This window comes from Fistularia commersonii, chromosome 18 (genome assembly GCF_037954325.1).
Source record: "Fistularia commersonii isolate RoL2024-O1a breed Wild chromosome 18, RoL_Fcom_v1.0, whole genome shotgun sequence".
NCBI lineage: Eukaryota > Metazoa > Chordata > Actinopteri > Syngnathiformes > Fistulariidae > Fistularia > Fistularia commersonii.
Genome location: NC_141301.1, coordinates 3,431,637 through 3,457,380, shown reverse-complemented (window position 1 = coordinate 3,457,380; position 25,744 = coordinate 3,431,637). Strand labels below are relative to the sequence as shown.

Sequence of the window (25,744 nt, the reverse complement as noted above, 5' to 3'; positions counted from 1 at the left end):
GGCTAACTCGCTAGCTTGCTAAAACGTGGCTTTATGTGCGCACGCGCACTGACGCCTGTGTCAGAAAAGGTCCGATTGGACAGACCGGCTGTCAGTCAAGTGACAAATTTCATAGCCAGGATGATAGGCTGACGTCTACGTTTTAATGCCATGCCACCGACCCACGCTACCTTTGTGATCAACCGGTGGATGGCGATCGACTTGATTATAAGCCGCACCGGCTAAAAATAACTAAATGAATATATGTGTACATATATTGGCCGCACTTGTGTATAAGCTGCAGGTGTACATTTTTTAAAATGACATATTTAAGCAGAAACATATTTTTACTTTAATTAAATTCATACTGGTGCAAACATACGTACTGGAATTCTGCGTGCTGGAACACGTCTAATGAAAAAGATGATGCTCGTTTGCTCCAAAAAATTGATAAATTAGCCGCATCATTGTTTCCACTGCAGTGGTCAAAGTGTGTGAAAAAAAGTACAGTTAAAAAATGACAGTAAATACACTACTCGTGCAGTGGAGCCACATTCTTTTACTTATGTAAACAAAAATGTGATCTGGTTATTCATTCATGGGGTGAGAAGCGTGTTTGGACAGATTCTCGCTCCGAGCCCGTGTCACAGAAGTGTCAAACTCAAATACACAGCGGGCCAAAATTCAAAACTGGGACAAAGTCGCGGGCCAACATTGATATTTATAGAAAAAAAATCTTCCTCCAGATGTAACAATGAACTTTTTCATATGGACCCAAACAAGTTTTGCTTAAAAACAAAATATGAACCAAGCCTAGCTTAATACTACACATTACATGACTTAATATTGCACACATGCAAAATCCTGTTTTCTGCTTAAGTCACAGGGTGCCAGAATTAGCATAAGGTCGCTATGACTACTGTACACAGAGGAGAGGTCTTTAATGGGTCCTGTTGTGATTTTTGTGCCAAAACACCAGCAGAAAACTGGGATTTGTAGAATTAGCGATACATACACTGTAGACTATACCGGCGGGCCAGCTGAAAATATAATTTTGTATGGCTTTGCAGGCCAAATAAAATTAAAGTGCGGGCCAAATCCGGCCCGCGGGCCAGAGTTTGACACCTACGCCATATCAGGTACCGACACATACGACACCCCTTTCTTGTCATTTTCGGCCGAACCTGGAGAAGCATCTATTTTCCGCCGCGGCGTCAGCGAAGGAACGCAATGTGGAAAATATAAACTCCGCTTTTGTTCAGGTTAGCGTTACATGTAGATACAGAGGTTGATGTAGACGTGACGCTCCAGGTTCGTGGAAAAAATGACGAAAAAGCGGTGCCACGTGCGTCGGTACGCGACACGAAAGGGAAACCATGAAACCCATGCAGACACGGGGAGAACAAGGAATCAAACCAGCAACCCTCTTGCAGCCTAACCTTATTATCATCATTATCATTATTATTATTATTATTATTTCACACAATTTTTTGACGAACGCATAACATTTCAATCCGAGCTTTTCGCCAGACGGCAAAAGCCATCTGTGTTCTGCCTCCTCTCCCGAAGGCAGGCTGTCGCAAACCGTGGTTTTTTGTTTTCAACCGACACACGCGCGAACAACGGCGTTCCCCCTCCCGATCTTGTCGACGAGCCCCGAAATGATTGGCGTTCCCGTACATGTTCTAACTGCGGTCCGTCGGTGGTGACGTGCGGTGAGGTTTGTGGCCGGGGAGGCACCGACTCCTTCAAACGTTCAAATATTAAAAACAGCCAAAAACAGCAGGCCTGGTTTCCTCCAAGCTTTGTCCCAAGAATCGTCCAACTCAATTTTCAGCAACCCTGCAAACCCCTCATCGCCTTACGTTTCCTATAAATGCGGAGTTTAATTACAATTTCCACGATTCTGTAAAGTAATTTATTTAGACACATGTACATTTTTATATATTTATTATTATATATTATATATATTATTTTTGTATTTTTGTTAATTATTTTTTTTCTCATTTATTTATTTTAAATTTTATCCTTCATTGCCCCCCATTGCCCCTCATGGATAAATAAAGTTTTTTTCTGATTCGGATTAAAAAAAAATAGATTTCCAAATATTGTATATTAATTCAATAGATTAGCATAAATTCACCATTCACCAACTGGCTGCTTGCACATTGTCAACTGGTTATGTTTTATATCCCTTATCAGCATTCTTTACACACACATAGGTAAGGTATATATTTAAAGTAGAATGTGAATGTTCAATTCTCAGTTGTCCAAAGAATGTTTAATTTACATTTTGTTGTGGACTGTACAGGTGTGTATGTGGGGTCTAACCTTTTCTTGTAAATGAAATCCATTTGCCTGTCTGTCTGAACTTTGGTGTAAAAGTCCTCTTCATCTTCCTTTAGTTTTAAAAGTATGTTTTCAGTCTTTAATCCAGTTTTTTGAAGCAAATCATTTAGCTCCAGTATTGGTCTTCTATTATTTCTCACTTCAAGTTTGGTTTCAAAGTCCAGTTTTGAGAGGTTTTTTTTTTTTTTACTTATATATCTAATCTTCCATTTTTTTAATCAGGGTAAAAAAATAGAAGTAAACGGGACTTGACTTTCTCGACTGTTTTTTTTTGCTAGCATAATACCCACTTTTTCTAATACATAAAGCAAAACACTATTAGAACAAGCATCTTTCCAACGTATTTGAACAGGAAAAAAATTACAAATTCATCGATATTGCCAAAAAAAAAAAAAAAATTGAATAATTGGAATCATACAATAATAACATTTCTATTATGGATCATTGCGCAAATATTTACAAATGTATTTTTTTTAAATCATTTTAATCATTTTTTATAATGTAGATGCTCACGTGAACCCCTGACCCGTGAGTCCTCTCCGGCTGCACGGCGGCGAGAAAACATCCCGAAACGTCAAAGACCGTCAGGTCTAAATCCGGCTCACACCGAATCACGCTTCACGCGTAGCGCCGCCATCGTTCGACATCCCATGATAGCTTCCCTATTTATACCGTTCACACACAATGGATAATCCCCGCGTTTGAGGTGCTTCGTCAAAGAACGCAGAAAATCACCGCTGGAGCTCGACGCGGCGAGTCAGCCACCCACCGGAGCGCCAAGAAAGGAGGCCATTGTGTAGTGATTTATGTAATAACCCCCTTTTTGTTTTTTCCCTTTTTTTTTTTTTTTTTTTCACAGCTTTATAAAGAAATCGAGCTCTGCTCCAAAATCACCAAAGTCGTCCAGTTTGACCGAGACGAATCCTGCATGATTGGATACGGTAGGACCCCCCGTTACATCATCTCCCGCGGCCTCATTGTTTTCGTCCGCAAGTGTTGGACGTTCTAATGAAGTCGGCGTGTGAAGGAGCGCGGCGCAATAGCCGCCCGCCGTTTGACCCTCACCCGACAAGAATTACATCAGCGCCTCTGTTTTTTCTCTCCTGCTCAATTCCTTCTGATGTATTTATGTAACAACCCCCCCCTACCCTTCTTTCCCTACTCCAGGTTTCTCCATCTCGGTGGTGGAGGAGGACAGAGTGCAGCAGCTTTACATCACCGACGTGAGAGCGGGAGGATTAGCCTTCGCCAAAGGTTCGTCGCCCTTCCGAATCGAATCCCTGCCTGACAGGACGGGGACGATGAGCGGTTATATATCCCTTCCTCGTCTTCTTTTCTTCTGCAGAATCTCCACAGCCGATCATCTGCGTCCATCTAACCTTCTCTATTCACTTCATCAATTAATCTCCTCTCTGGTCAATTATTTTAGCTGGTTGGCTGCATTTCTTATGTCATTTTTATGCAACTTGATGAACAAAATTGGAAATTGCAACTAAAATTTTGGGGCATTTTATATCAATTTTAAAATAATTAATAAAAATATTAAATCATCATATCATTACTGTCATTCTACTAAATTATAATGATTATAATTTATTTTTTAAAATTTTATATATTAAGATTTATTATATTAAAATGTCATTATATCATTAACAAATATATCATCGCCGCAGGGAATCTTCAAATCTTTGTACTTAAGACCTTCTTAAGACATTCTTATTCTCCCTCCTTCCTTCTATTATCTATTACTGTTATGTTTTTGCTTGAAACTCTGGCACAACAATTTCCTTCGGGATAAATAAAGTTGTTCTCATCTCATCTCCCATCTCAATAATACTCTAAATGTACCAATCATCCATACAAAATTAAACAAAAGGAAAAAATATGTTTTTAAATTCAATATGGATTGAAAATTCTTGTTAGAATATTCAAAGAAAATAGTTTGGCAGGCCGTATAAAAAAAAGCATAACGTGCTGTAAAACGCCCAGGTCTGCACTAGAACCTCCTGCCTGGTAGTTCCAACCTCCTCCTCCTCCTACCCAGATCTTCACTGTCCCTCCAGTGTCCATGTCCAAACCATCTCCGCAGACATCTAACATGTTTTATCGCCTCTCATCGACTCATTCCCGATCCTCTCCATCCTCCTCGCCCCCAAAGAGAACCTCGGCATGTTCATCTCTCCTGCCTCCCGCTCTTCCTCTTGTCTTTTTTTTTTTTATTCCCCCATAATTAGGTCAACACACTATTTGAAATACATCGGCGCCTATTTAGTTTCAAAGGTTTCGGGAGAAACACAGCTGCTTTCAAGGGCACTGATAACAGTAATCACAACTCACTGTACTCTCTACATAATGGAGACCTTTGCTGTCGTGATGCCGTGATTAAAGTAAAAAAAAAACAAAAAAACTGGCTGACAACAGTGCAAGGAGAGGAACCTGTGCTGCAGAGCAAACCTTCCTCGGCACCTCGGGTGAAAATGCGTCCCTTTCGGACGCAGGTGCGTCGGTTTTAAACGCCCTCGATCGTCGCTGATAAGCAATTCGTCCACTAGGGGGCAGCGCGGAGTTCTCGGACGATAACAAACATGGCGACTTCGGATGGTGTACAGCCTAAGGAAGAGGCGGTACAGTGGACGGAGAAAAGCCGTCTCCGGTCGTACCGACGCCACGCTGTCGCCCCTTTTCCCGTTCCTTTTTCCCGAAAGCCCCCCTAGAAATCATTAAGCATTAACAAAAATGATTACCGTAGTTTCCGGACGATAAGCCGCAACTTTTTTCACGTAAACAACGATGCGGCTAATATATGGACTTTTTTTTGGGGGGGGGGGGCTAACGAGCTTCACGACGCTAAAACATTTGACCGGGAAATTCTGAGTCCGTTCAATTCCGACACCGAAGAAGACGACTTTTTCGGTTTTAGTGCTGAGGAGGAAGCTCGAGATAGCAATCGGCTAGCCGGTGCGGCTTATATAGAGGTGCGCTCAATAGTCCAGAAATAATGGTATACATTTTTTTGAGGCGTCTTACTCGACAGTCAAGGACTTCATACAGACATATTGAAAGAATACAGATTCTATGAAAATAAGAAGAATAAAAGTGACAAAGCCAGAAAGCCTCCTGGGTTCACTTGTGTCGCACGATGCAGCCCAGGGTCGTGAAAGGACCCAGAGGAGAAGACGGCGCAGCGCTCGCCACTCGGTTCGGTTTCGTCTCGGTCAAAACAATAAGGGACTTCTCGTTTCTGACACGGAGGAAATGTGAAATCGCCTCCGTCGTGATAAAAATCCGAGCTCATGGTGTGTATCTGCGTGATTACGGTGTAATAGCGATGGCATTTATGAAACCCGCCAGCAGAACAATGTGGGTGGCCAACTGTCACTCTGCTGAGAAAATGATACTCCGAAAGGGCGGGAGTGAAGTATTGTCGCCGAGATCGGAGAAGGAGAGTGGGATGAGAACCTACAACAGCTCAAAAACGTTCAGGTCTTGAAGGGTCGGGGGAGTAAAATCCCGTTTGACCTGACGGTCTTCCTGCTCTGCAGGTCTGAACGCAGGGGACGAAATACTTCAGCTGAACGGCAAGAGCTCCCGCAGCCTCAACTTCTCTGACATGAAGGCGGCGTTCTCCCAGTCCTCTCTGAGCCTGACCGTCAGCACTCTCCCGCCCGTGGACCGCCGCCAGCTCTGCTACCTGCCGCCGCGCCGCTCGGACGCCATGGAAGACCTCTACACGGACATCTTCTCCCAGAGTCAAGGTGGGGAGCGCCTAAAACCCGCTCAGCATCAGGCGATTCCAGCTTCTAGAAGCTCTCTTGCGAACAAATTTGATGTATCTCTGCGCGCCTTAAGGGCAAATCGAAGACCGAAGCTAGGAGCGGTGCATTTCGTTGTGCGCCCCAGCGGTTGTTCAAAATGATAGTGTTCGTAAAGGTCACCCCGATTCGTTGCTCTCTCGCAGAGGAGATCCTGGACGACGGCGTGGGGCTGCTGCTGGAGAGTTCCGGGGACAGCTTGGATGACGACTCGGAGATCTTCGGCCAGTTCGAGGAGTGCGGAAAGGTAAGAACGTCTTTGCGTCCCTGCCAAAATCATGCCGCCCTTGTTCTCGTGCCTCCGGCAGCTCCATTAAGAGGGAAGGAGTAGCAAAGACCTGGGTGTGCAGACAGGAGGCCCAGAGGAAGGCCAGAGAAGAGATTTATGGATGGAAGGAACGAGGGCATGAAGTTAGTCGGTGTGAGAGAAGAAGAAAGAATAGGGTTAGCTAGCCCTGGTGCGATCTTAACATTGTGTTTACTCCCCTTGTCCTACGGGTCAAAAATGACCCATAAGACAATCTTTGTACCCTAGTGGTGCACAGCCCACATGGAAACATAAACAAAAAAGAAGTATCACTGTTTCTAATTATGGGGTCTCTTTGGGAAAAGTCACAAAATTTCAAGTTGGAAAAAAATAGGTTAAGGTGTTTTTTTTCTACAGCTAAACATGGTCGTGGGTCACTTTTGACCCGCAAGACAACACAAGGGTTAAAGGAAGTTGATTCACCGTGGCGAAGAAGACGGAGAGGCTCGGCCTAATACGTGATTGGGTTTCAAATGCAGAGCTGTGCAGAAGCTGATTCAGTATTTGTCAATACAATCTTCATCTGATGGATTTACCGAGGCGAAGTGTGCAGTTTGGTCGAGACGCCGGAGACGGCGAGGCCTTTTGATTCGCCTTGGGTACAAACGACTCAGTTGTGCGCTGGGACCTGAGTCGGACGATTCAAGGGGGGCGCTTCCATTTCCGCCCTACGTGAGCATACCCGGGCAAATGCCAAAAAGGAAAAGCGCAGGAAACCAAACACGAGTGGAGATGTAAAGGGGTGGTTCAGCAATCCTTGTCCCATCATGCGATTTCTTGCTCAATTAACTCCCGGTGGACACCTGCCAGAGAATCCAGACACTTTCAAGATCTCCAAGAAGTAGACGCTTATTGCCAAACTTCCCAAGACGGATGAAGAGCTCTGACAGAAATTGGAAACATGGGGGGCAGTTTTTTTAGAAACTGTACCTGTTTACCACAGGACTTGTGGCCCCTTTGGCTCTATCTGAACTTTCTGCAGTTCCTAGAACTTTTTCAAGAATCACATCGCATTTTGATGCATTCAGATAGCAGAGGAAACAGGGACCATGGAACTCCGTACCCAGAACCCTTTTAGCTCCTACTCCGAGGCAGGGTCTTTTTATGGTTCCATCATGTGATGTAGGTGCTTGGTAGAATTCATAAGCCACGAGCATCTTCAGATACTTTACAGTCACTAGTCAGCTGGTTTTGGACCAAGAGGTTCAAGCTCTTCTGACCTGCCACACCACAGAGGGGCTTCCAGGGCTCGCAAAGGAACATCAACATTTTTTTGGTCAAACTATCTCTGGAGTTCACGAATGGCAGTACAGGGAGAAGATAAAAACACTTCAACCCACCTAATAGTCTTGTTCTGTCTGAAAGCAGCGACGGTTCAGATGGAAAACTTTGGGCGTTTCTTACGGCATTCGGACAGTAGTGGAATCACCTCAGTTCCTCGAACCGTTTGCGCTCCCACTCGGAGGAAGGCGCTTTTACAGTTCTGTAGGAACTCATGACGTTGGGGTTTGGTGGCGCTCATCAGGCACGGCCGTTACAAGATACTTCTTAGAGGCTGCGGAGCGGCATTTCTAAGAACTATCAAGTTCACCGGTCAGCTGTTTTCTTGCGACAAACCTGACATAACCAGCGAAAGATGGACCAACGAAAAGGTCCAAGTTCCAGTGACCTGCTTTGCTCCAGAAGGGTATCCAAGTCTCGCGGACTAGAGACACAACAACCCATCTGATAGTCCGTGATTCTTATTCCCGCCATGTAGAACATGAACGCTGTGGCGACTTTCCTCTCCATGCTGTCTTCATCTTCTTTGCGGTTCATTTGTTTTAGTCTGGCCCTTACGTTTGCACATAGCATCCGTGTGCAACTCACTCTACCTTCCCTTGCTGCCTTTAGGAAGGCAAAGTTACAAAACTCCCCTGGAGGAAAGTGGTTCCTTGGATGAAATGTGAGCCGGGCAGTTCCTAGAACTTTTTTTTTTTTTTTGTTGTCCAAAAGTGGCTCGTGACGGCTGGTGAGATGCCGCCGTCTTCACGCTCTTGAAATGTTGCATTCCTGCCAGCGTCGCTGTCGCCGCAACAGGTGACCAGAAGGAAGGGATGGTGTTTACCAGAACGCAGAAAGAATGGAGAGGATGAGGCGGTTTGATCCGAGCTCAGAGATAACGAGATTTGGTCTTCGTTAGCTTTAGCCGGGCTCCTGTATCACATTTCGAAGGATTACATTTAAGTAACTTAAATTTCATTTGAGCTGTTTCTGCCTTTTTGACCAAATGTCCTCCGCGGGAGGTTTGACGCACATTTTGCGATTTAAGCTCCAGAATTTAAACAAATATAATCAAATGTGAGGGGGAAAGTCAACGTTGGTTGGTTGAAACTAAGATCCAGCAGCAATAAATTCAACCCTATTTTTTTTACTGACTGCATTAATAAGGAAAAAAGTGGTTCGCATTTCCAAGACTCTCCCAAGTTCTCCTGTCTGGTGGGTTTTTCTTACCCCGGTTCCGTCCATGTTCTCCAGCTTGGGTTCACTCCAGGTCTCCCTCCCCACAGTTGGCAGGTTTACCCAAGAATGAGAGGGTGAACGTGACACTGTGAGCAGGACAAGCGGAACATGGGGTGAATGAAAATGGAAGGGTGTCGTAGGAGCGGAGACAGACACCACTTTTTATTCCCCCTCCGGCGTTTTGCATCTTCAAGCGTCGGAAACCAAACGTCGGCTTGTTTTGCAACTGGCCGCCGCAGCTCCCTTTCTTTGGATTCACAAGTTCTCGCCCAAGTGCTGTTCAAAGCGCTCTTGCAAAGACTATTAGAGTCCGCGCGGGGGGGGGGGAGAAAAAAAAGCAGATGAAGCGGAGATTTAATTCGTCCTGGCGGACCGGGATAGCGCCTTAGAGTGGGCGAGCTCTCCTTTCTGATAGGAACGAAAACAGGGTTTCTCGCCGCTTCAACTGCAAGTTACAACAGCACAGGGCCGGGTGTCCATTTCCATTCTTGAAACTCTCCAGCAAGCAGTTGCTTGTCTTTAACCTGCTGCACAGATCCGCCACCCACCCCGCCTCGCAAACCGCCCGTCTGCTAATGCTAAAGTTCCGCATTTATATACTGCTCAAAAAAAATAAAGGGAACACCTGAACAACACAATGTAACTCCAAGTCAATCACACTTGTGTGAAATCATAGTGTCCAGTCAGGAAGCAACACAGATTCATTTTGACTTGTTTTAAGGACATTACATCAACGTTGGATCAGCCTGGAGTTTGTTTTTACACTTTAATTTTGAGTGTGATTCCTAATCCAGATCTCCATGGGTTGATACAATTGATTTCCATTGATCATTTTTGTGTGATTTTGTTGTCAGCACATTCAACTGTGTAAAGAGCAAAGTATGTCATAAGAATATTTCATTCATTTAGATGTAGGATGTGTTTTTTAAGTGTTCCCTTTATTTTTTTGAGCAGTGTATATTCCGCCGCATCCCGGCTCCCCTGTAACCTTGAGTAGGCTACTTCCTCTCCCCCTCCTGCTCTTGCCGATTCCTTCCTCGATCGCCCAAGAACCGCTTCGCGAACCCCTCCGCCCCGCGGTTGTCCGGATCTTTGCCTTGCGAAGGGAAAGGAGGGAGGGAGGCATCGGTGGCAGAGCTTCAGCGAGTAGAAAAAAAAAAAAAAACAGGAGAGTTGGAAGGCTGCGAGTGCTGGTGGGCGGAGAGGAGAAGGAGGAGGAGGAGGAGGAGGAGGAGGATGAGCGGCTTCGCTCATCCTTCATCACAAACCCCGTCTCCTCTCGGAGTAAGCGGATGCGATGCCTTGCAGAGGCGCGGCGTAGACTTTCCAAAGTTCTTCACCATGTCAGTCCTGAAGTGGAGCAAGCACAGGAAACGCTCTTCGGACTCCATCTATGACATGCTCCACCTGGTGAGACCCCCTTTTTTTTTTTGTACCCCACCTCTTGTTGTTGCCGCAGCGGCTGAGAACTCGCCGACTCCTTTACCTCCCGTTAATGTCTCCGTCGGTGTGTGTGTGTGTGTGTGTGTCGCTTCGTCGCGCATCCTCACGGCTGCTGCAATCCAGACACCGAGGAGCCGTGAGTCACCGCCGCGTCGCAGAGTTACCCCGACAATGACTGGAGTGCACGGAAGGATGCAATAAAAAAAAAAAAAGAAAAAGAAAACACACTCCGCTTCGACGGCGGAGGGTGAAATGTGACTTTGGCAGCCGTCGGCGACGTAGCCGAACGTGAAGCCGCCTTCTGATTCTTTGAATCTCCCCTCAAACTTCCACGTCGGAAGCTTTCGTCTCCGGCTCTCTGTTTTTTTTTTTTTTTTTTCTCCCTGACATTTGGACCCTTTTATTTATTAATTTGCCTTTCTCGCCTTTCTGCCGTGCCATGAGTCGTCAAAGCTGCCGCGGTGTGAATTAGTCAGTTGAATTTTTAACAGGGACAACTCGAACCCTTCCCCTCTGCGGGGTTGCCATCTTGTCTCTTTTTTTTTTTTTTTGTAAATTCCCATCTGAGGTGGAGGTAATCCCTCTATTTGGAAGGTGAATAGTTCGATCCCCCCCCCAAGTTGCTCCAGATGGCCGTCCTTGGTGTCTCTCTGCGTGAATGGGTGAATGCCATCTAGTGTAGAGTGCTTTTAAACACTTGAGACCATTTCGCATTTGATCAATATACACTGCTCAAAACAATAAAGGGAACACTTAAAAAAACACATCCTAGATCTAAATGAATGAAATATTCTTATGAAATACTTTGCTCTTTACACAGTTGAATGTGCTGACAACAAAATCACACAAAAATGATCAATGGAAATCAATTGTATCAACCCATGGAGGTCTGGATTAGGAATCACACTCAAAATTAAAGTGTAAAAACAAACTCCAGGCTGATCCAACGTTGATGTAATGTCCTTAAAACAAGTCAAAATGAATCTGTGTTGCTTCCTGAGTGGACACTATGATTTCACACAAGTGTGATTGACTTGGAGTGACATTGTGTTGTTCAAGTGTTCCCTATATTTTTTTTGAGCAGTATATCTAAACGCACTCAATTCATTTATTCTGCTTATCCTTAAGGATAGAGAGGGAAGCTTCCCATGAACCCATTGCTTGTTAGTGGACTGCGGGGGGGAACCGGAGAATCCAGGGAAAGGCCCGCAATCCGGATCCAACCTGGACTTCCTTGCACGGAAGCGCTAACCAAAGCACGAGCAGTGTCCATCAAGTGGGCCTGCAGATTTGCTTTTAAAAAGCAAAGCTCTTCAAAAAGCAGCCCCGAAAAGAAAGAGATCGGCAATCCTGTCAGATTGGACTCACAAAAAGTCCGGACGTGCACGTCCATGCACGTACGCCTTCACCAAGTCACACAGATAAGATGGTGCAACACCGTTGACTGTTCTTCAGCAGCAAATTGGAAACCAAATGGACGGCGCTAATGTTAGCACGGAAATTCATTTAATCTCCAGATACGAATCAAACACGACATCGGTGCGCCGATCGGATTTTTCCGGTCGGTCTCCCGATCGGGAAGCGGCCCCGATTATTTTGGGAGCCTTGTCAGGAGGAACAAAAGGCTGCCGCGCCTCACGTCTGAATGCATCTGTCTACTCGGGGGGGGGGGGGGGGCGGCGATGATGACGGCCATTATCGCTTTCGAAGCCGTCTGACGAGACCTGACAGTCATGTGGATCGCACCGTGTCCTCGCTCCGCCAAATCCCATTATCAGTAGCACGCGCGGTAACTTGATTCAATAATGCATTTCGCGTAAAAACGTCCGATTTCTTCGGATGCGGCGACTCAAAATCTGCGGCTTCGTTAAAATATTTCCACCCGAGAGCTATAAATTCTGGGGCGACTACGGCGAGTTCTTCCAATGTTCACTGTCAAAGGTCATTGCCCAGATGTTAGCTTGACGTTGCTATGGTTGTGAAATGTAATATAGAGTGCAATGTTGAGTCCAAAGGTCCGAGTGCCGCTTTCTGTTTCAGACGACATACCCGAAATCCAAGAAAAGGCAGTGCCGTTGACAGCGCTAGTCTGCGCCGCCGTTAAATACACGGCGGCACGCCATTGGAGAATTCTTCTCCCTGGTTATGCAGATGCAACGTTGTCTTCTTGGTCTATGTTCCCTTCGCTAATATCTGCAGACGCCGACCAAAAAGGTACAGGTTTGTGCAGGAAATGAACTCAAAGGAAGAACAGAAGTCTGTCCGGATTCAACATTTAGCATTAATGAGCCCTTAGCTACAACAAAAGGAAAACCTTCAATTCCGGTGTTTTGCTTTTTACGTCGATTCATGCGCACGCCATCAACGTAAATAGTCGCGCCTTGTGCTAGATAGCATTTACCCATTCAGCTGCCATGCAAGGCGCGAACCAGACCACCGGCAGCAACTCGGCGTTCAGTGTTTTGCCCGATGACACTCGGGTACGCAGACAGGAGGTGCCGGTAATCGAACCGCCGGCTTTCACCGAAGCAACTCCACAATGTCAGTTGCCCTGAAAAGGGGCGCCCCCACTTTTTGGTAGTGAGTCCCCGATATGGTAACCAACCCAACGGTGTCAACACCCGGCCAACGGTACCAAGAAGTCGGGTGAAGTTTCCAACACAGAAGAAACTACATTTATTGTATTTTATCCCGATAGCCGTAGTCGTGGGAAGAGGATTGTGATAGTACCATTTTCTTAAAGGGTAAGAGCTTTCACTCGCCTTTTATCCAATAAGACTAATATGATAAGACAAATGCCAGGGAGCTGGGAGCAGGAAGTTATTCTGGATCGTTGGAGTCTGTTCAAATTAGGGTTTAAAAAAATAACAAAAAAAACCCAAAATGTCTCTCCGCTACGGCAGAGGATGTCGCCCGTCGTGATCGACGAGGACATATCGGTGTAGACGCTGTTTGCCGCCGTCCGCTTACATCCGAAACGATAGCGGTCGGGACACATCGTGGCCGGTTTCCACGGCAACCACGTCCGTATGTGGACCGGACCATTGTGCGCGAGTCTATATTTTTGTGAACGAGATTAATCACTACACCTTTGGATTGTCAGTAGGAGGTAAACACCGGAGGAGGTGAGTGAAGGAGAGCGAGGTGGAGCGAAGTTGTTATCGTCGACCGAAAATAGACCAAATTAGCGCAAATTATTTATTTTTTTCAGAGCCGCCTCTCCACCTCTTTCCACGCTCGCCCTCACCGAAGCAGCCACGAGTCGGCGCTTCTCCCGGGGCCGACCTCCGATATTTACTTCTCTCTATCGTCTCGTTCCGCAGAACACGGAGCAGGTCGCCGCTTTCTGCCGCAGCCTCCATGACATGAATCCCTCGGAGAGCGTGTCCTCCTCGCCCAGCCCGGAGTCGCCCTTACCGCCTCCCGCCGCCCTCCGGCAGCTCTCCGACGCCGACAAGCTCCGCAAAGTCATCTGCGAGCTGGTGGAGACGGAGCGCACCTACGTCAAAGTCAGTATCCCAGATGGTCTTCGTGAGCGCGGGTCGCCGTCCGTCCGTTCGCCGCGGTCTCGGCCTTAAAACCTTTCATAACATGTCAAATCCGCATTTATCTCCGCGTCCCAGGGGGACCCGGTCGGGGGGGACGCAGCTGTGCCCTTGCCCGGAGTTCCTACCTAATCTTATTCCGCCTCGGGTTCCGAGCGAGGGATAACTGCGTTTCCGTCCGGGCGATTGAAAACATTAAAAGGCAGGACCGCATATGTTCTTGTTACGGAAATCCCATTTGCGCTTGCGAGACGGCGACTTTAAATGGCTCGGTTACATTTTTAGGAGACTCGGCCGTTTGTCCCACTTACCCCGCAGCTAAACGGACGGTGTGGCGGAGGTGGCGGGGGGGGGGAGGAAAACAGAAAGGAGTTCCATCGGAGCTAATCGGTTGAAAGCCATTTAGTCGGATTTTCTTGTTTCGCAAAACCGTCTCGTGGAGCTACTACTTTAATTCCTGATAAAACACAAGTGTGTGTAGCGGCCAGATCGAGGCCCTGACCCAGTTGTTTTCCCGGTTCTCCGAAGTCATTCATCCGTCTATTTCCTAGCCCACTTTTTTTTTTTTTTCATTAGCTGTACCCCGGCATCCCATAATCGGCGCTTTCGTCTTGCAGGACCTCAACTGCCTCATCGGGAGATATCTGACTCCCCTGCAGAAAGAGACGTTCCTCACTCAGGATGAGGTGGGTTCAAATATTTCCTCTGACCTTTTTTTTTTTTTTCCCCTTCTTCTTCTTTGACGGATAGTTGACATTTTAAAAGCCGGCTCTGTGCAAGTGTTCCAAGTAAAGTGTGTTACGTAATCACATGAGTGATGGTAGCGAGCGAGTACAGGGGGAGGAGGTGAGGATGAGAGACGAGGAGAGCGATGCTTCCGGAGAGACGGCTCTACATGCACTTTCCAAAAGCACCTAGTTTTATTGTATTTTTGAGTCCTTACACCGCCTGTATGTATACATATATGCACTGCTGAAGAAAATAAAGGGAACACTTAAACAACACAATGTGACTCCAAGTCAAACTGTCTACTTAGGAAGCAACGCTGATTCATTTTGACTTGTTTTAAGGAGATTAAATCAAACTTGGATCAGGCTGTAGTGTGCTTTTCCACTTTTATTTTGACTGCGACTCCAAAATCCAGACCTCCTTGGGTTCATTAATTTGATTTCCATTGATCATTTTTGTGTAATTTTGCTGTCGGCATATTCAACGATGTAAAGAACAAAGTATTTCGTAAGAATAATTCATTCAGATCTAGGATGTTATTTTAGTGTTCCTTTTAATTTTTTTGAGCAGTCTACATATATATTAGAGCTGGGGCATTACTTTTGACTAATTACAGAAAAAAAAACACATTAAGAAAATTAATGCACTCCAATTTGCACTGGGAAAACGGTGCACGTGTTCGACGGGGATAGATAAAACCGACGCACGGTGTGAGTGCATGATGTCGAGGCAGATGGGGCAACATCCTTTCGAGGGTAATTTGATTATAAAAAATGTCCGGATGGAGGTTTAAAACAAACCTGCTGTTCTTTGTACGTGATATGGGATGGAGTTTTAGTATCACAGGAGCTGCTTTAGCCTTCGTTAGCACCTCAACGCAAAACATGTCGGAGCTAGCATGAAGGTCGCTAAAGTTAGCCGTCTGATTGGCGCGGGTCGGTAATGCTAACTGTGGATTATAGCATCATTGCCAGTTCGCCAAATGTCAGGGTTTTGAATTTTAAAATGAAATGTCTGAGTCAACCTTGGACAGATCGACCAATCCGGTCAACCGATCTCCCCTCCGTGGTGGAGGATCTGGGCCTCGAGGGGCGCCACAGATCGATTCGGTTGATCAGAATTACAAACTGTCGTCCGTAATGTCAAAACAAATCCAGCCGCCTGATGAGGATGGAAGGGAAGTACAACCGGTCATGTTGGTCGATGTCGTAGACGGATCATTTATAATCATCATTACAATTTTTTATTTTATTTTTTCTATATTGATTTAATTACACAGCCTCCAACCAATTTAGTTTTTAATGAAGTCCAACCCCTTAAATAAATGTGTATTTAAATATATAATTTTTAAAATTTTTCTTTCCAGCTGGATGTGCTGTTCGGGAATCTGCCAGAAATGGTCGAGTTCCAAGTGGAGTTCCTCAAGACCCTGGAGGACGGAACCAGACTGGTCCCGGATCTGGAGAAGCTGGAGAGCGTGGATCAGTTCAAGGTGTGTCCTCTTGTTCCCTGGCCGGAGAGTCTTCTGAGTTTAACACCCCTTCCCCTTTTTTAATTTTTTTTTTTTTTTTACAGAAAATCCTCTTCTCCCTGGGCGGCTCTTTCCTGTACTACGCTGATCGTTTTAAAATCTACAGTGCTTTCTGCGCCAGCCACACCAAAGTCCCAAAAGTCCTCGTAAAGGGTGAGTAGAGGCCAGAGGAGAGGGTGCGTTTTAGCGCCGGGGTCCGTTTGACCTTTGCATTCTGTCAACCCGGCGAGACTAGACAATACATACTAACCATCTGTTCCCTGTGTTTTTCTCCTTTACGCCCACTCGCTTTAATGCCGGCGTGGGTGTTGCGTCTGCATTCGTGAGTCCACGTGTTGTTCCGAGTCCACCTTGCGGTCCTTAAGCCCGTTGCATGCCAGCATTTGGAAACCGAGCTCTCCGGCTGTTTACGTCGTTTACACGCGGCTCCTTCATCGGGATTCTACGACGACAGTTGGGAAGGTCGTCGGTTTTCGAAATTTCCTCGGACAAGACGTCGAACCCCGGACGTCTTTCTACCTCGACCGGCTGTAGTAGAAAGAGACTAAGCGCTATATAAGTGGGCACCGTCTCTTGGTGCTCCTTGTGGTCTTCTTTCGTTTCCTTCCCGTCTTTCAATTAAAAAATTTCAGGAGGGAACATAAGAAGATCATTGCTTTTGGTGCTAAATTAACAGCAACGCGTAGATTATAAACCGCCTTGTATTGATTTGTCGTCAGTTTCCTTTCGGGTTCACTGGTCTGTCTTCTTCTATTATATACTCGCTACAGGGCTATATATTCTCCGTGTTTAATCTCAGTGGATGCGGAGCTCTTAGCGGGTATTTTTACATACGACAGGTAAAGTTTTGTTGTGTGCCCGGGTTCCGTATGCCTTCAGGCGTCCCTCAGTCCTCACATGTTGCTAGCACCGGAAACAAAAGATACTCATGATGCCCAGACCAACTTGAGTAACCTTAGAAGTCAAGTCAGGTTTTCTTTAGAAGGGGTCGCAGGCTTTAAGCGTCAACATCTTCTCGTCAGGCCACCCCTCTTCTGACAGCCTTCTTGAGTTCAGAATTGAAGAGGCCTCTCGGGTGGAAAGAGAATCAAGTTCAGGAATTCCCCCTGACCTGGAGGATTGAGAACCTCTACAGACACCCAACATTTTCACAGTGAGCAAGCACTTGGTGACAGCAGTGAGGAAACGCTGCCTTTTACCGGCGCAGAAACCTCTGGCCACCTTCTGCCTCGACCGGTTGGGGTTAAAAGAGAGCGGAAGAGGCAGAAAGGGACAAAAACCATGGTGTGATGGAGACAAAGAGGGATATGGGAGTTGAGAATGGTCAGTAGAGCTGACAGGTACATGCTAATACCTGACATGATACAATAATAGCGTTAATATTCCTAGTAGAAATAATGTTGGAGGCCAGAGACGATACAAGGTTACTATCATTACCTGACGAAGGGACTCGAGTGTCACCACGACGGGGCGAGTTGGAGTAATGAAAGAGGTGCATTATGGGGTACCTGTCAGCGGAGTTAGGCTATGGTAGCTTAGTTTTCTCAAAAAGAAAGGTTTATTCTTAGACTTGATCCTCGTCGGATGCGCATGCAAACGGATAAACTTTGGAAAGTCGACGTACTCAGGTGTTTTCTGTCCGCGGTCGTTTCAGCCAAAACCGATCCCGATTTCAAGGCCTTCCTGGACGAGCGCAATCCCAAGCAGCAGCACTCGTCCACCCTGGAGTCGTACCTGATCAAACCCATCCAAAGGGTGTTGAAGTATCCCCTCCTGCTGAAGGAGCTCTACTCCCTGACCGACCCCGACAGCGAGGAGCACTACCACCTGGATGGTGAGGACGCCCCCACACACACACACACACACACACACACACACACATACGCACACCCCCGTCGCCACGCTAGATTATAAGATTAAGTCGTTTTGACAGCTTGCCCGGCTGATTAAGCGTAATTCCCCGCCTCGAGACCCAAACCGTGTTTGATGTTTTTATCTCCAGTCGCCATGAAAGCGATGAACAAAGTCGCCAGCCACATCAATGAGATGCAGAAGATCCACGAGGAGTTCGGGGCCGTGTTCGACCAGCTAATTATCGAGCAGAGCGGCGAAAAGAAAGATGTAGGTTGCGCGGAACCGTATCTCTCAGAACCGTAGGGGACACGATGAACCATTGCCCGTGTCTTGCCAGGTTGCCGATCTGTCCATGGGCGACTTGCTGCTGCACACCAGCGTGACCTGGATCAACCCCCCAGCCTCCTTGGGGAAATGGAAGAAAGAGCCCCAAATTGCTACGTTCGGTGCGTTAAAGGATGGGAGTTTTCCCTTTTTAATATTAAGAACGAACCAGCCGCAGGATGTGGAAGTAAAGGATATGTCTTTTTGTGTGATCTTCCGTCAGTGTTCAAAACGGCGGTGGTCTTCGTGTGCAAAGACGGGTCCAAGCAGAAAAGGAAAATGGTAAATTACAATTTTCTCACGCCTCAACCCGTGGATTACTTACACAAAAAAAAAGCCAAAACGCTTATTAGAACGGTCCGTGGTGTCTGTTTTGAACAAAGGGCGGTTCCCATCGGGCGTCCTTGTCTTCGGATGAGAAAGACCCCTTCCGGTATCGTCACATGATTCCTACGGACGCCCTTCAAATCCGATCGCTGGCCAATGCAGGTAAGTACCAACCACTGCGTCGACGCGGCCGCCGCCGCCTCCTGGTGGTGAACTTACGTCTCCTACAACTACATGTCATCAGACGGGTGCAACTGGATCGTACAAAAAAGTGTTGAATGACTTTAGAGGGGAAAATAAACCACTCATTGCCAGATAAAACTAGGCTGTTACTCTGCTCCAAATAAAAAATATTTATCGTAATTTCTGGACTATATCTGGACGCACCTCCATACAAGCCGCACCGGCTAGCAGGTCGCTATCTTGGGCTTCCTCCTGCGCACTAAAACCGAAAAAGTCGACTTCTTCAGTGTCGGAGTTGAACAGATTCCGTCATATCATCGGTCAAATGTGACGAGGATAAATGTTTTAGTGTGAAGCTCATTACCCCCCCCCAAAAAAAAAAAAAACATATATTAGCCGCACCGTTGTTAAAGTGAAAAGAGTCGCAGCTTATCGTCCGGAAATTACGGTACTCAGATTGGATTCATTATAATGATCCTGACCAAAAACCCGCATCCCCACTCAGTCCATATTCACTCAACGCATCCAAAGAAAGCAAAGAAGCATGACTCGGCGAGTTTTTTTGGCCCCATGGTTGCCAAAAACAAGCAAAAAATTCTTAAGTACTCCGAACCGAAGTTCTGCTAGCATGCCAACATGCACGAGCCGCGCCGCTAACAAGAGCCGATCTCTTCCCCAGACGGCGAGGGCTCGGCCGTGTGCGAGGTCGTCCACGTCAAGTCGGAGTCCGAAGGGCGTCCAGAGAGAACCTTCCAGCTGTGCTGCAGGTGAGCGTCCCCCTTGGAAACGGGCGTCGAAATCCACGCTCGGCGACTAACCGCTAACGCGTCCTCCGTCTCTCAGCTCGCCAGAAAGCAGGAAGGACTTCCTGAAGACGGTCCACTCCATCTTGAGGGAGAAGCACCGCCGGCAGCTCCTGAAAACCGAGAGCTTACCGCTCAACCAGCAGTACGTGCCCTTCGGGGGCAAGCGCCTCTGCGCCCTGAAGGGGGCGCGTCCTGTCATAAATAGAGCAGGTAAATGCCAGACTCGGGCTGCTTCCCCCGGCCCAGTTAGGGATGCGCTCCTCCTCGTATGACATAGATACGGCGCCTCAGCGTAAATGTTTAATAGCCGCACCTTCGCTGCAAAAGCCGGTTGGCCCGATCGGAACGGCAAATTTTTGGGACTAGCATATGTTCGGTAAGAAAGGTGACCGTACAAGTGTGTTTCCCCGCAGCCTCCGCTCCGACCAGGACGCTTGGAAGGAGGAAGCTGGTACGCAACCGTTTTACCATCGACACGGACATTGTTTTCGACGGAGAGCCCGAGCCGCTCGACCCGGCCTCGCCCCAGGGGAGCGACTCGGACCCGCCGCGGCCGGAGGGGGCCGGGCGGGCCGAGCGCCCGGAGGTAGCGGGCGACACGGATCGCTGGGTGGAGGAGCAGTTCGACCTGAAAGAGTACGAAGACCCGGACGAGGTAAAGGAGACCGACATCCTGAGCGACGAAGACGAGCTCTGCCAGACGCCGCGCTCCCCGGCGGAGGCCGAACTCGAGGCGCCGGTGATGGCGCTGTCTCTGGAAGGCGAGGAAGGCGACGGCGGCGAGGCCCTCGAATCCCCCGACGGCCAGGATCGAAAAGACGGCGCGGAAGTCTGGGTGCGTAGGGAGAACTCGCTCCCTTGACTGCAAATTTCAAAACCGAGGAGAACAAGATGACGACCCGGCGGGGGTCTTAACACAGCTTTACGTGGAGTCCATAAAGACGAGTCATCATTTTCCACCAACGATGCATGGGCATTGACGTATATCGTACAGCTACTAGATATATCCTTCTCTTATCTTACTGAATGCTTTTCTGTACAGGTAAGACCGTCAGCGGAGCAATACAGGAAAAAAAACCCGGACGGCGGAACGGAAAAAATAAACAAAAAAAAAGCCGTCCAACAGCGGTTTTAAGCGGAAGCCTTCGAGGGACGAGAGGAAAACGGTCGACCAGGCACGGTTTGCACATTTAGGGCAGCGCTCCGTAGTCCTGCCACGCTGTCGCCAAATTTTGGGGTGTCGTGTTGGGGAGAAAAAAAAAAAAACATGAAATCATTTTAGTTTTTGTCTCAGATTATAATAACAATAATAATAATAGATAAGGGCTGCGTATTATCTGTCCTTAAAGAAACAGAGCGGATAACGGCAGGAGGACCGCCTCGCGTAGTTTACTGTACATTTTCGCAGGAACACACACACTGACACGCTTCGGGGAGACGCTTCCTGTTTCTGTATATTATGATTTCGATTTCGTGTTTTACGGATGTTAAGCTATCTTTTACTAGCTCGGGATTTTTTTTTTTTTTTTTTTTTTTTTTACATAGCGGAAATATATAATAGCGCCTTCGTTATGGAGTGTAGGGGATTTTCTTTGGATTTAATTTAACATCCTGTTTTACTTGAATTCGCTGTTTCCTTTTATTTCCTCCTCAGTATTGCCGTTCATATATGCGCTCACTACGACGTGGAGTCCCTTGACGTTCGGTGTGAACTCTCCGCCACAGGGAATTTGCACATGAGCTGTTTTAAGTATTTAATTTTACGTGTTCAAAAAGAGATGGCGATGAATTTATTTGTTTTTCTATTTATTCACATGTAGATTTATTTGTTAACAAAGCAGCATTTGGTGATTGTTTTTTTTTTTTTTTTTTTTTTACACATAAAGAAAGTCCAAAATTTTGCTCGAGCAATCAAGGGGAAAGACTCGCAGCGTGTGCGAAACTTAAACTGTTAACGACTCATTGTGCTACTAAGACCGCGTTTTTATTACGTTGTGTGTACATAGAAAATATATTGATATCATAATAAATACAGTTGTTTCCTACTATGGCCGACGGCCTGTGTTTTGCAATGCTTCATGACCCCCTCCGAAGGCTCTTGAAGACGGGGGCAAAAAAAAAGTACTTTTTTATCGGGTAGAAACCTTGGACTGATCCAAACTCAATGTCGATGGCCTTCTGCCGCGATCAGTTTGGCTAAAAAAACCGATAAAAAGCAAGAGGGAGGTGTGATGGTCTAAAGGGACAGGCGCAGATGATCTACAAATATAAGCAGTTACATGCTGGTAGCATGTAGCACAATGCAATCATTGCTAAATTATTGATTATTTAAGTAACAGCGGTGGTTTCGGAAGAATATATGAGGTTATTTTAAGTGCAACCTAGAATATTCCTCGGCTATGCAAGCCTATGGAGGCATACATGTGGACTAGCCTAGCGCTAGCTATGCAGTGAGGGATCTCAGAAAGAGATCGCGCAGTTACATGCTAGTAGCATTTAGCACGATGCAATCATTGCTAAATTATTGATTGTTTAAGTAACAGCGGTGGTTTCGGAAGAATATATGAGGTTATTCTAAGTGCATCCTTGGATATTCCTCAGCTGTGCAAGCATACATGTGGACTAGCCTAGCGCTAGCTATGCAGTGAGGGATCTCAGAAAGAAATGTTTTGAACCCCGTTCCCGATGGCGGCCACCTTCCGGATGGTGACCATTTGGAGCAACTTTAGGGTTCAGTGTCTCGCCCGAGGGCACTTGCAGGCCAGAGGAGCCGGGAATCAACCCGCCGACCTTCCCATAGGATGGACGCCGGCTCCGCTAGCTTAGCCACAGCCGCCCCCATACATGAGGCGATCAATGGTCACAACACAATTTTTACGCCTATTATTATAATCTTATTCCATTTGTGATGCATAAGTACTGGAGCAAACGTGAAATGCGTGTTGACATTTTATTTTCCAATACTTTTTTTCTTCAACAACCTATCAAGTGTGTTGGTACATTGTAGCTGATTTGACTCGAGTGGCCCTTTTTCATTTGAGTTGTTACCGTGTTATTTCACCATTCTGTCCGGCGTCTCTGCTTGTACGGTTTCCCGTCTGGGATTTTTGCGCTCCGAACGGCCGGCGGACCTCCACCCACGCGCTCGACGACCAAGTACGTGGGTTTGCGATTGTTAAAACGCCGCTCACGCTGAAAGACAGCCACTACACCGCCACCCCCCTGCCCTTCAGCTACATCTGATAGCAACCTGGCCGTCGCTGGGGAACGTTTGCGTTGTAAAGAGCTTCTGTTTTCTGGTATTTTGATCGGGACGGGAGATACCAAGTTGCGGCGGGTGGGTTGACCCGAGCACCTTACTTTTTTCAATGTTTTTACATTATGCACAGCTGAGCCCACGGTGGTAAAAAGCTCTTAGAATCACATGACTGGGAGGGGGGGGGGGGGGGAGACAGCCCATCGACGGCGAGTGTTCCCGCCGTGGTCACGCGCCGCCATCTGCCGAGTTTCGGACTCGGCGCTCAAGCACGTTTCGGCGGTGGCGCTTGGTCTGCAATCTGTGCCTTTCCTGCCTCTTCTTTCCTGTCTCAGACATCCCGTCTCGGAGGCCCTTTTATCGCCGCGCTCCCGTTCTGTCAGTCACCGCCCACGTCCGCAAAGCGCCGGCGACCCTTAGATAAAGGGGATCACGTCAGACTCCGTCAAAGGGTGAGATAGCGAGATGGTGAGATGTATGGTTAGCAGCTCCACCGCCGCCGCCGCCCCTCCGCTTCTCTTCTCCAGGCAGGATTTACGGGAAGCTGTTTCAATTTACGCAAATAGATTAACCGAGATTTGCAAAAAAAAAAAAGATTAAGATGAAGGCCGGGTATGAGGCAATGCCTGGGATGACAAGCGGGAGGAGGAAACGCTGCCTTTCCGTGACAAACTTCGACTCTGATTGCGGGGAAGCGTGATGATCAGACGGTGGTTGTGGCAGCGAGCGATTTCCCTGACCTTTCTCAATGGCCCCAACTTTGACGAATCCCTTTTTTGCTATCTTATTTCACCCCAATGGCAGTCTGTGTCGGAGGCCCAAGGAATCCACTCTCTACCCGTGTTTGTTTACGTTCCAGGTGGCCGGGGATTTGCGAGCAGTATCACCCGGCCGACCGGTCCGACGAGCTCCCGGGTTTCTGTTCCGCTTTCCTCTCCTCTGGATTCGGTTTTGCGTCTGGCTGCATTCGCCGAACCCCGAGGGCGTAACCTGTATTTTGAGCGTCTCTTGCAGAGCGCCGTAAATCTCCCTTATCGGCCCGTGGGAACCCCCTCCCTGCAAACAGATAGTCATTTGAGCTTCAACTAAGTGATTTAAACTTGGTTCATTTTAGTCAGAGCGGTGCACATCGTGTCATGTGTTCCGTTGAAAGCTGTCCGACTGAGACTGATACCTGCTGATGGGAAATCCTGAAAGGTCAAAAGGTCAAAGTTCGGATTAAAACCAACAATCGCCGACATTGTGTCTTCCTGAATCTGGAAAAAGAACACAAACGATTGACTGATTTGATGTGTGACTGCTTATTCCGCGTAGCATATCCTACTTTCAAACGTAACTACATGGTTACCACTCCGTGTCATAATTCTGAACTAATTCTGAAAGTAAACCGGGACACAATCACAAAAAGGAAATGTTGACACGAGGCCGGATTGTTTTTTTTTTGAGCTGGTATGACAAGCGCCCGTGAACACAAAACGGCGCAAACCAGAAATATAACATTACGATCGCGGAGATACGCTCTCAGACCTTGTGACCGAGCGGCAGAAGAGGACGGAAGCGGAGACTTCGGAGACGAGGACGCGCCATGAAAGCGAAGCTGGAGATCCTCGGCATGGTGCTGGGCTGCCTGGGCCTGGCGGGGACGGTGGCGGCCACCGTCATGCCCATGTGGAAGGTGTCGGCCTTCATCGGCGCCAACCTCATCGTCATGGAGGAGCTCTGGGAGGGTCTGTGGATGACCTGCTACAGACAGGCCGACATCAAGCTGCAGTGCAAGGCGTACGACTCGCTGCTCATCCTCCCCGCCGAGCTGCAGGCGGCCAGAGGCCTCATGTGCCTGTCCGTCATCCTGGCGGTCGCCTCGCTGGCCGTCTCGGGATGCGGGACGCAGAAAAACAACTGCTGCCGTGACAACGGGAAGAGCAAGGACGTCACCCTGGCGGTCGGAGGCGGGCTTTTTCTGCTCACCTCTCTGACCGCCCTGGTCCCCGTCTGCTGGGTGGCACACACCATCATCCGAAATTTCTACAACCCCGCGTTGGACGATTCCCAGAAACGCGGGCTCGGAGCCTCCCTCTTCGTTTGCTGGGTGACGTCGGGCGTTTTGCTGATCGCCGGCGTCGTCTTTCTGCTCAGCTTCAGCAAGAGGAGGTCCAAGCGGAAGCAGACAGATATAGCTCTCTTGGTGGATCTTCGCAGAACGGAGAGTGTGAGAACAGAGAGGACACGCCCCAGTTTCCATGAGCATCACGAGTACGTCTGAACGTCGGCGAAAAAAAACCGAACTGACGCGTCGTGTCAAACTCTGTTTCCGAATGTTTTTGATTTTCCATTTATAAGAACACAAAGGTTTTTTTTTTTTTCTCCTGCAAAGCGATGGTCAAACTCGCCGCGCCGCTCAAAAACCAAACTGTTGTGATTTAGAATATATGATTCTGTTACCTTGAACTGCCAAAGCAAAATGAAAAGTTTATACCAAAAGACTTCTGGGTGAAATTTCTGGGTCATTTCTGTTCGAATACTCAATAAATGCATCATCGAAATCAAATCATTCATTCATTCATTTTGAAACTTGCAGACAGGGGGTGCCGGTGCCGGTTCACCCTGAACACATGACCATTCCCACATGTTACACAGAAACATACAAGCGTCCATTCTCCCGTTCAAATGTCATATAGAGACATCCGATGTCCGGACAATTCAAGGCCTCCATTGAATCTCCTTCATGTTTTTGGATTTTTGGGAGGAAACCAGAGAACGCCGAAGAAACCCACACATCCAAACGCGGGATTTTCTC

General features: G+C 47.4%; 2 protein-coding genes across 3 annotated transcripts in view; both read left to right on the top strand.

Annotated features, from left to right (window-relative positions):
* The window catches only part of LOC147224191 (rho guanine nucleotide exchange factor TIAM1-like), a 60,033-nt gene extending 38,297 nt beyond the window's left edge, over positions 1 to 21,736 (top strand). For both annotated transcript variants that reach the window (XM_086164112.1, XM_086164113.1), the window contains exons 12-27: positions 3,188 to 3,269; positions 3,496 to 3,582; positions 5,871 to 6,083; positions 6,287 to 6,387; positions 13,716 to 13,901; positions 14,555 to 14,623; positions 16,033 to 16,158; positions 16,242 to 16,350; positions 17,852 to 18,031; positions 18,200 to 18,318; positions 18,389 to 18,497; positions 18,599 to 18,657; positions 18,759 to 18,864; positions 19,565 to 19,652; positions 19,729 to 19,901; positions 20,105 to 21,736. In XM_086164112.1, coding sequence (XP_086020238.1) covers positions 3,188 to 3,269; positions 3,496 to 3,582; positions 5,871 to 6,083; positions 6,287 to 6,387; positions 13,716 to 13,901; positions 14,555 to 14,623; positions 16,033 to 16,158; positions 16,242 to 16,350; positions 17,852 to 18,031; positions 18,200 to 18,318; positions 18,389 to 18,497; positions 18,599 to 18,657; positions 18,759 to 18,864; positions 19,565 to 19,652; positions 19,729 to 19,901; positions 20,105 to 20,553 — 2,256 coding nt within the window. In that variant the 3' untranslated portion in view covers positions 20,554 to 21,736. The remainder of the gene's footprint in view (positions 1 to 3,187; positions 3,270 to 3,495; positions 3,583 to 5,870; positions 6,084 to 6,286; positions 6,388 to 13,715; positions 13,902 to 14,554; positions 14,624 to 16,032; positions 16,159 to 16,241; positions 16,351 to 17,851; positions 18,032 to 18,199; positions 18,319 to 18,388; positions 18,498 to 18,598; positions 18,658 to 18,758; positions 18,865 to 19,564; positions 19,653 to 19,728; positions 19,902 to 20,104) is intronic.
* A 2,752-nt stretch (positions 21,737 to 24,488) lies between these two features.
* Positions 24,489 to 25,495, top strand: LOC147224190 (claudin-17-like). The gene has a single exon (XM_086164426.1). The coding sequence runs from the start codon at positions 24,533 to 24,535 to the stop codon at positions 25,208 to 25,210; it is 678 nt and encodes a 225-aa protein (XP_086020552.1). The 5' UTR covers positions 24,489 to 24,532; the 3' UTR covers positions 25,211 to 25,495.
* Positions 25,496 to 25,744: the final 249 nt, after the last annotated feature.

Coding starts and splice junctions, on each gene's coding strand:
- LOC147224190 (XM_086164426.1), top strand. CDS start 24,533: ATGAAAGCGAAGCTGGAGATCCTCGGCATGGTGCTGGGCTGCCTGGGC.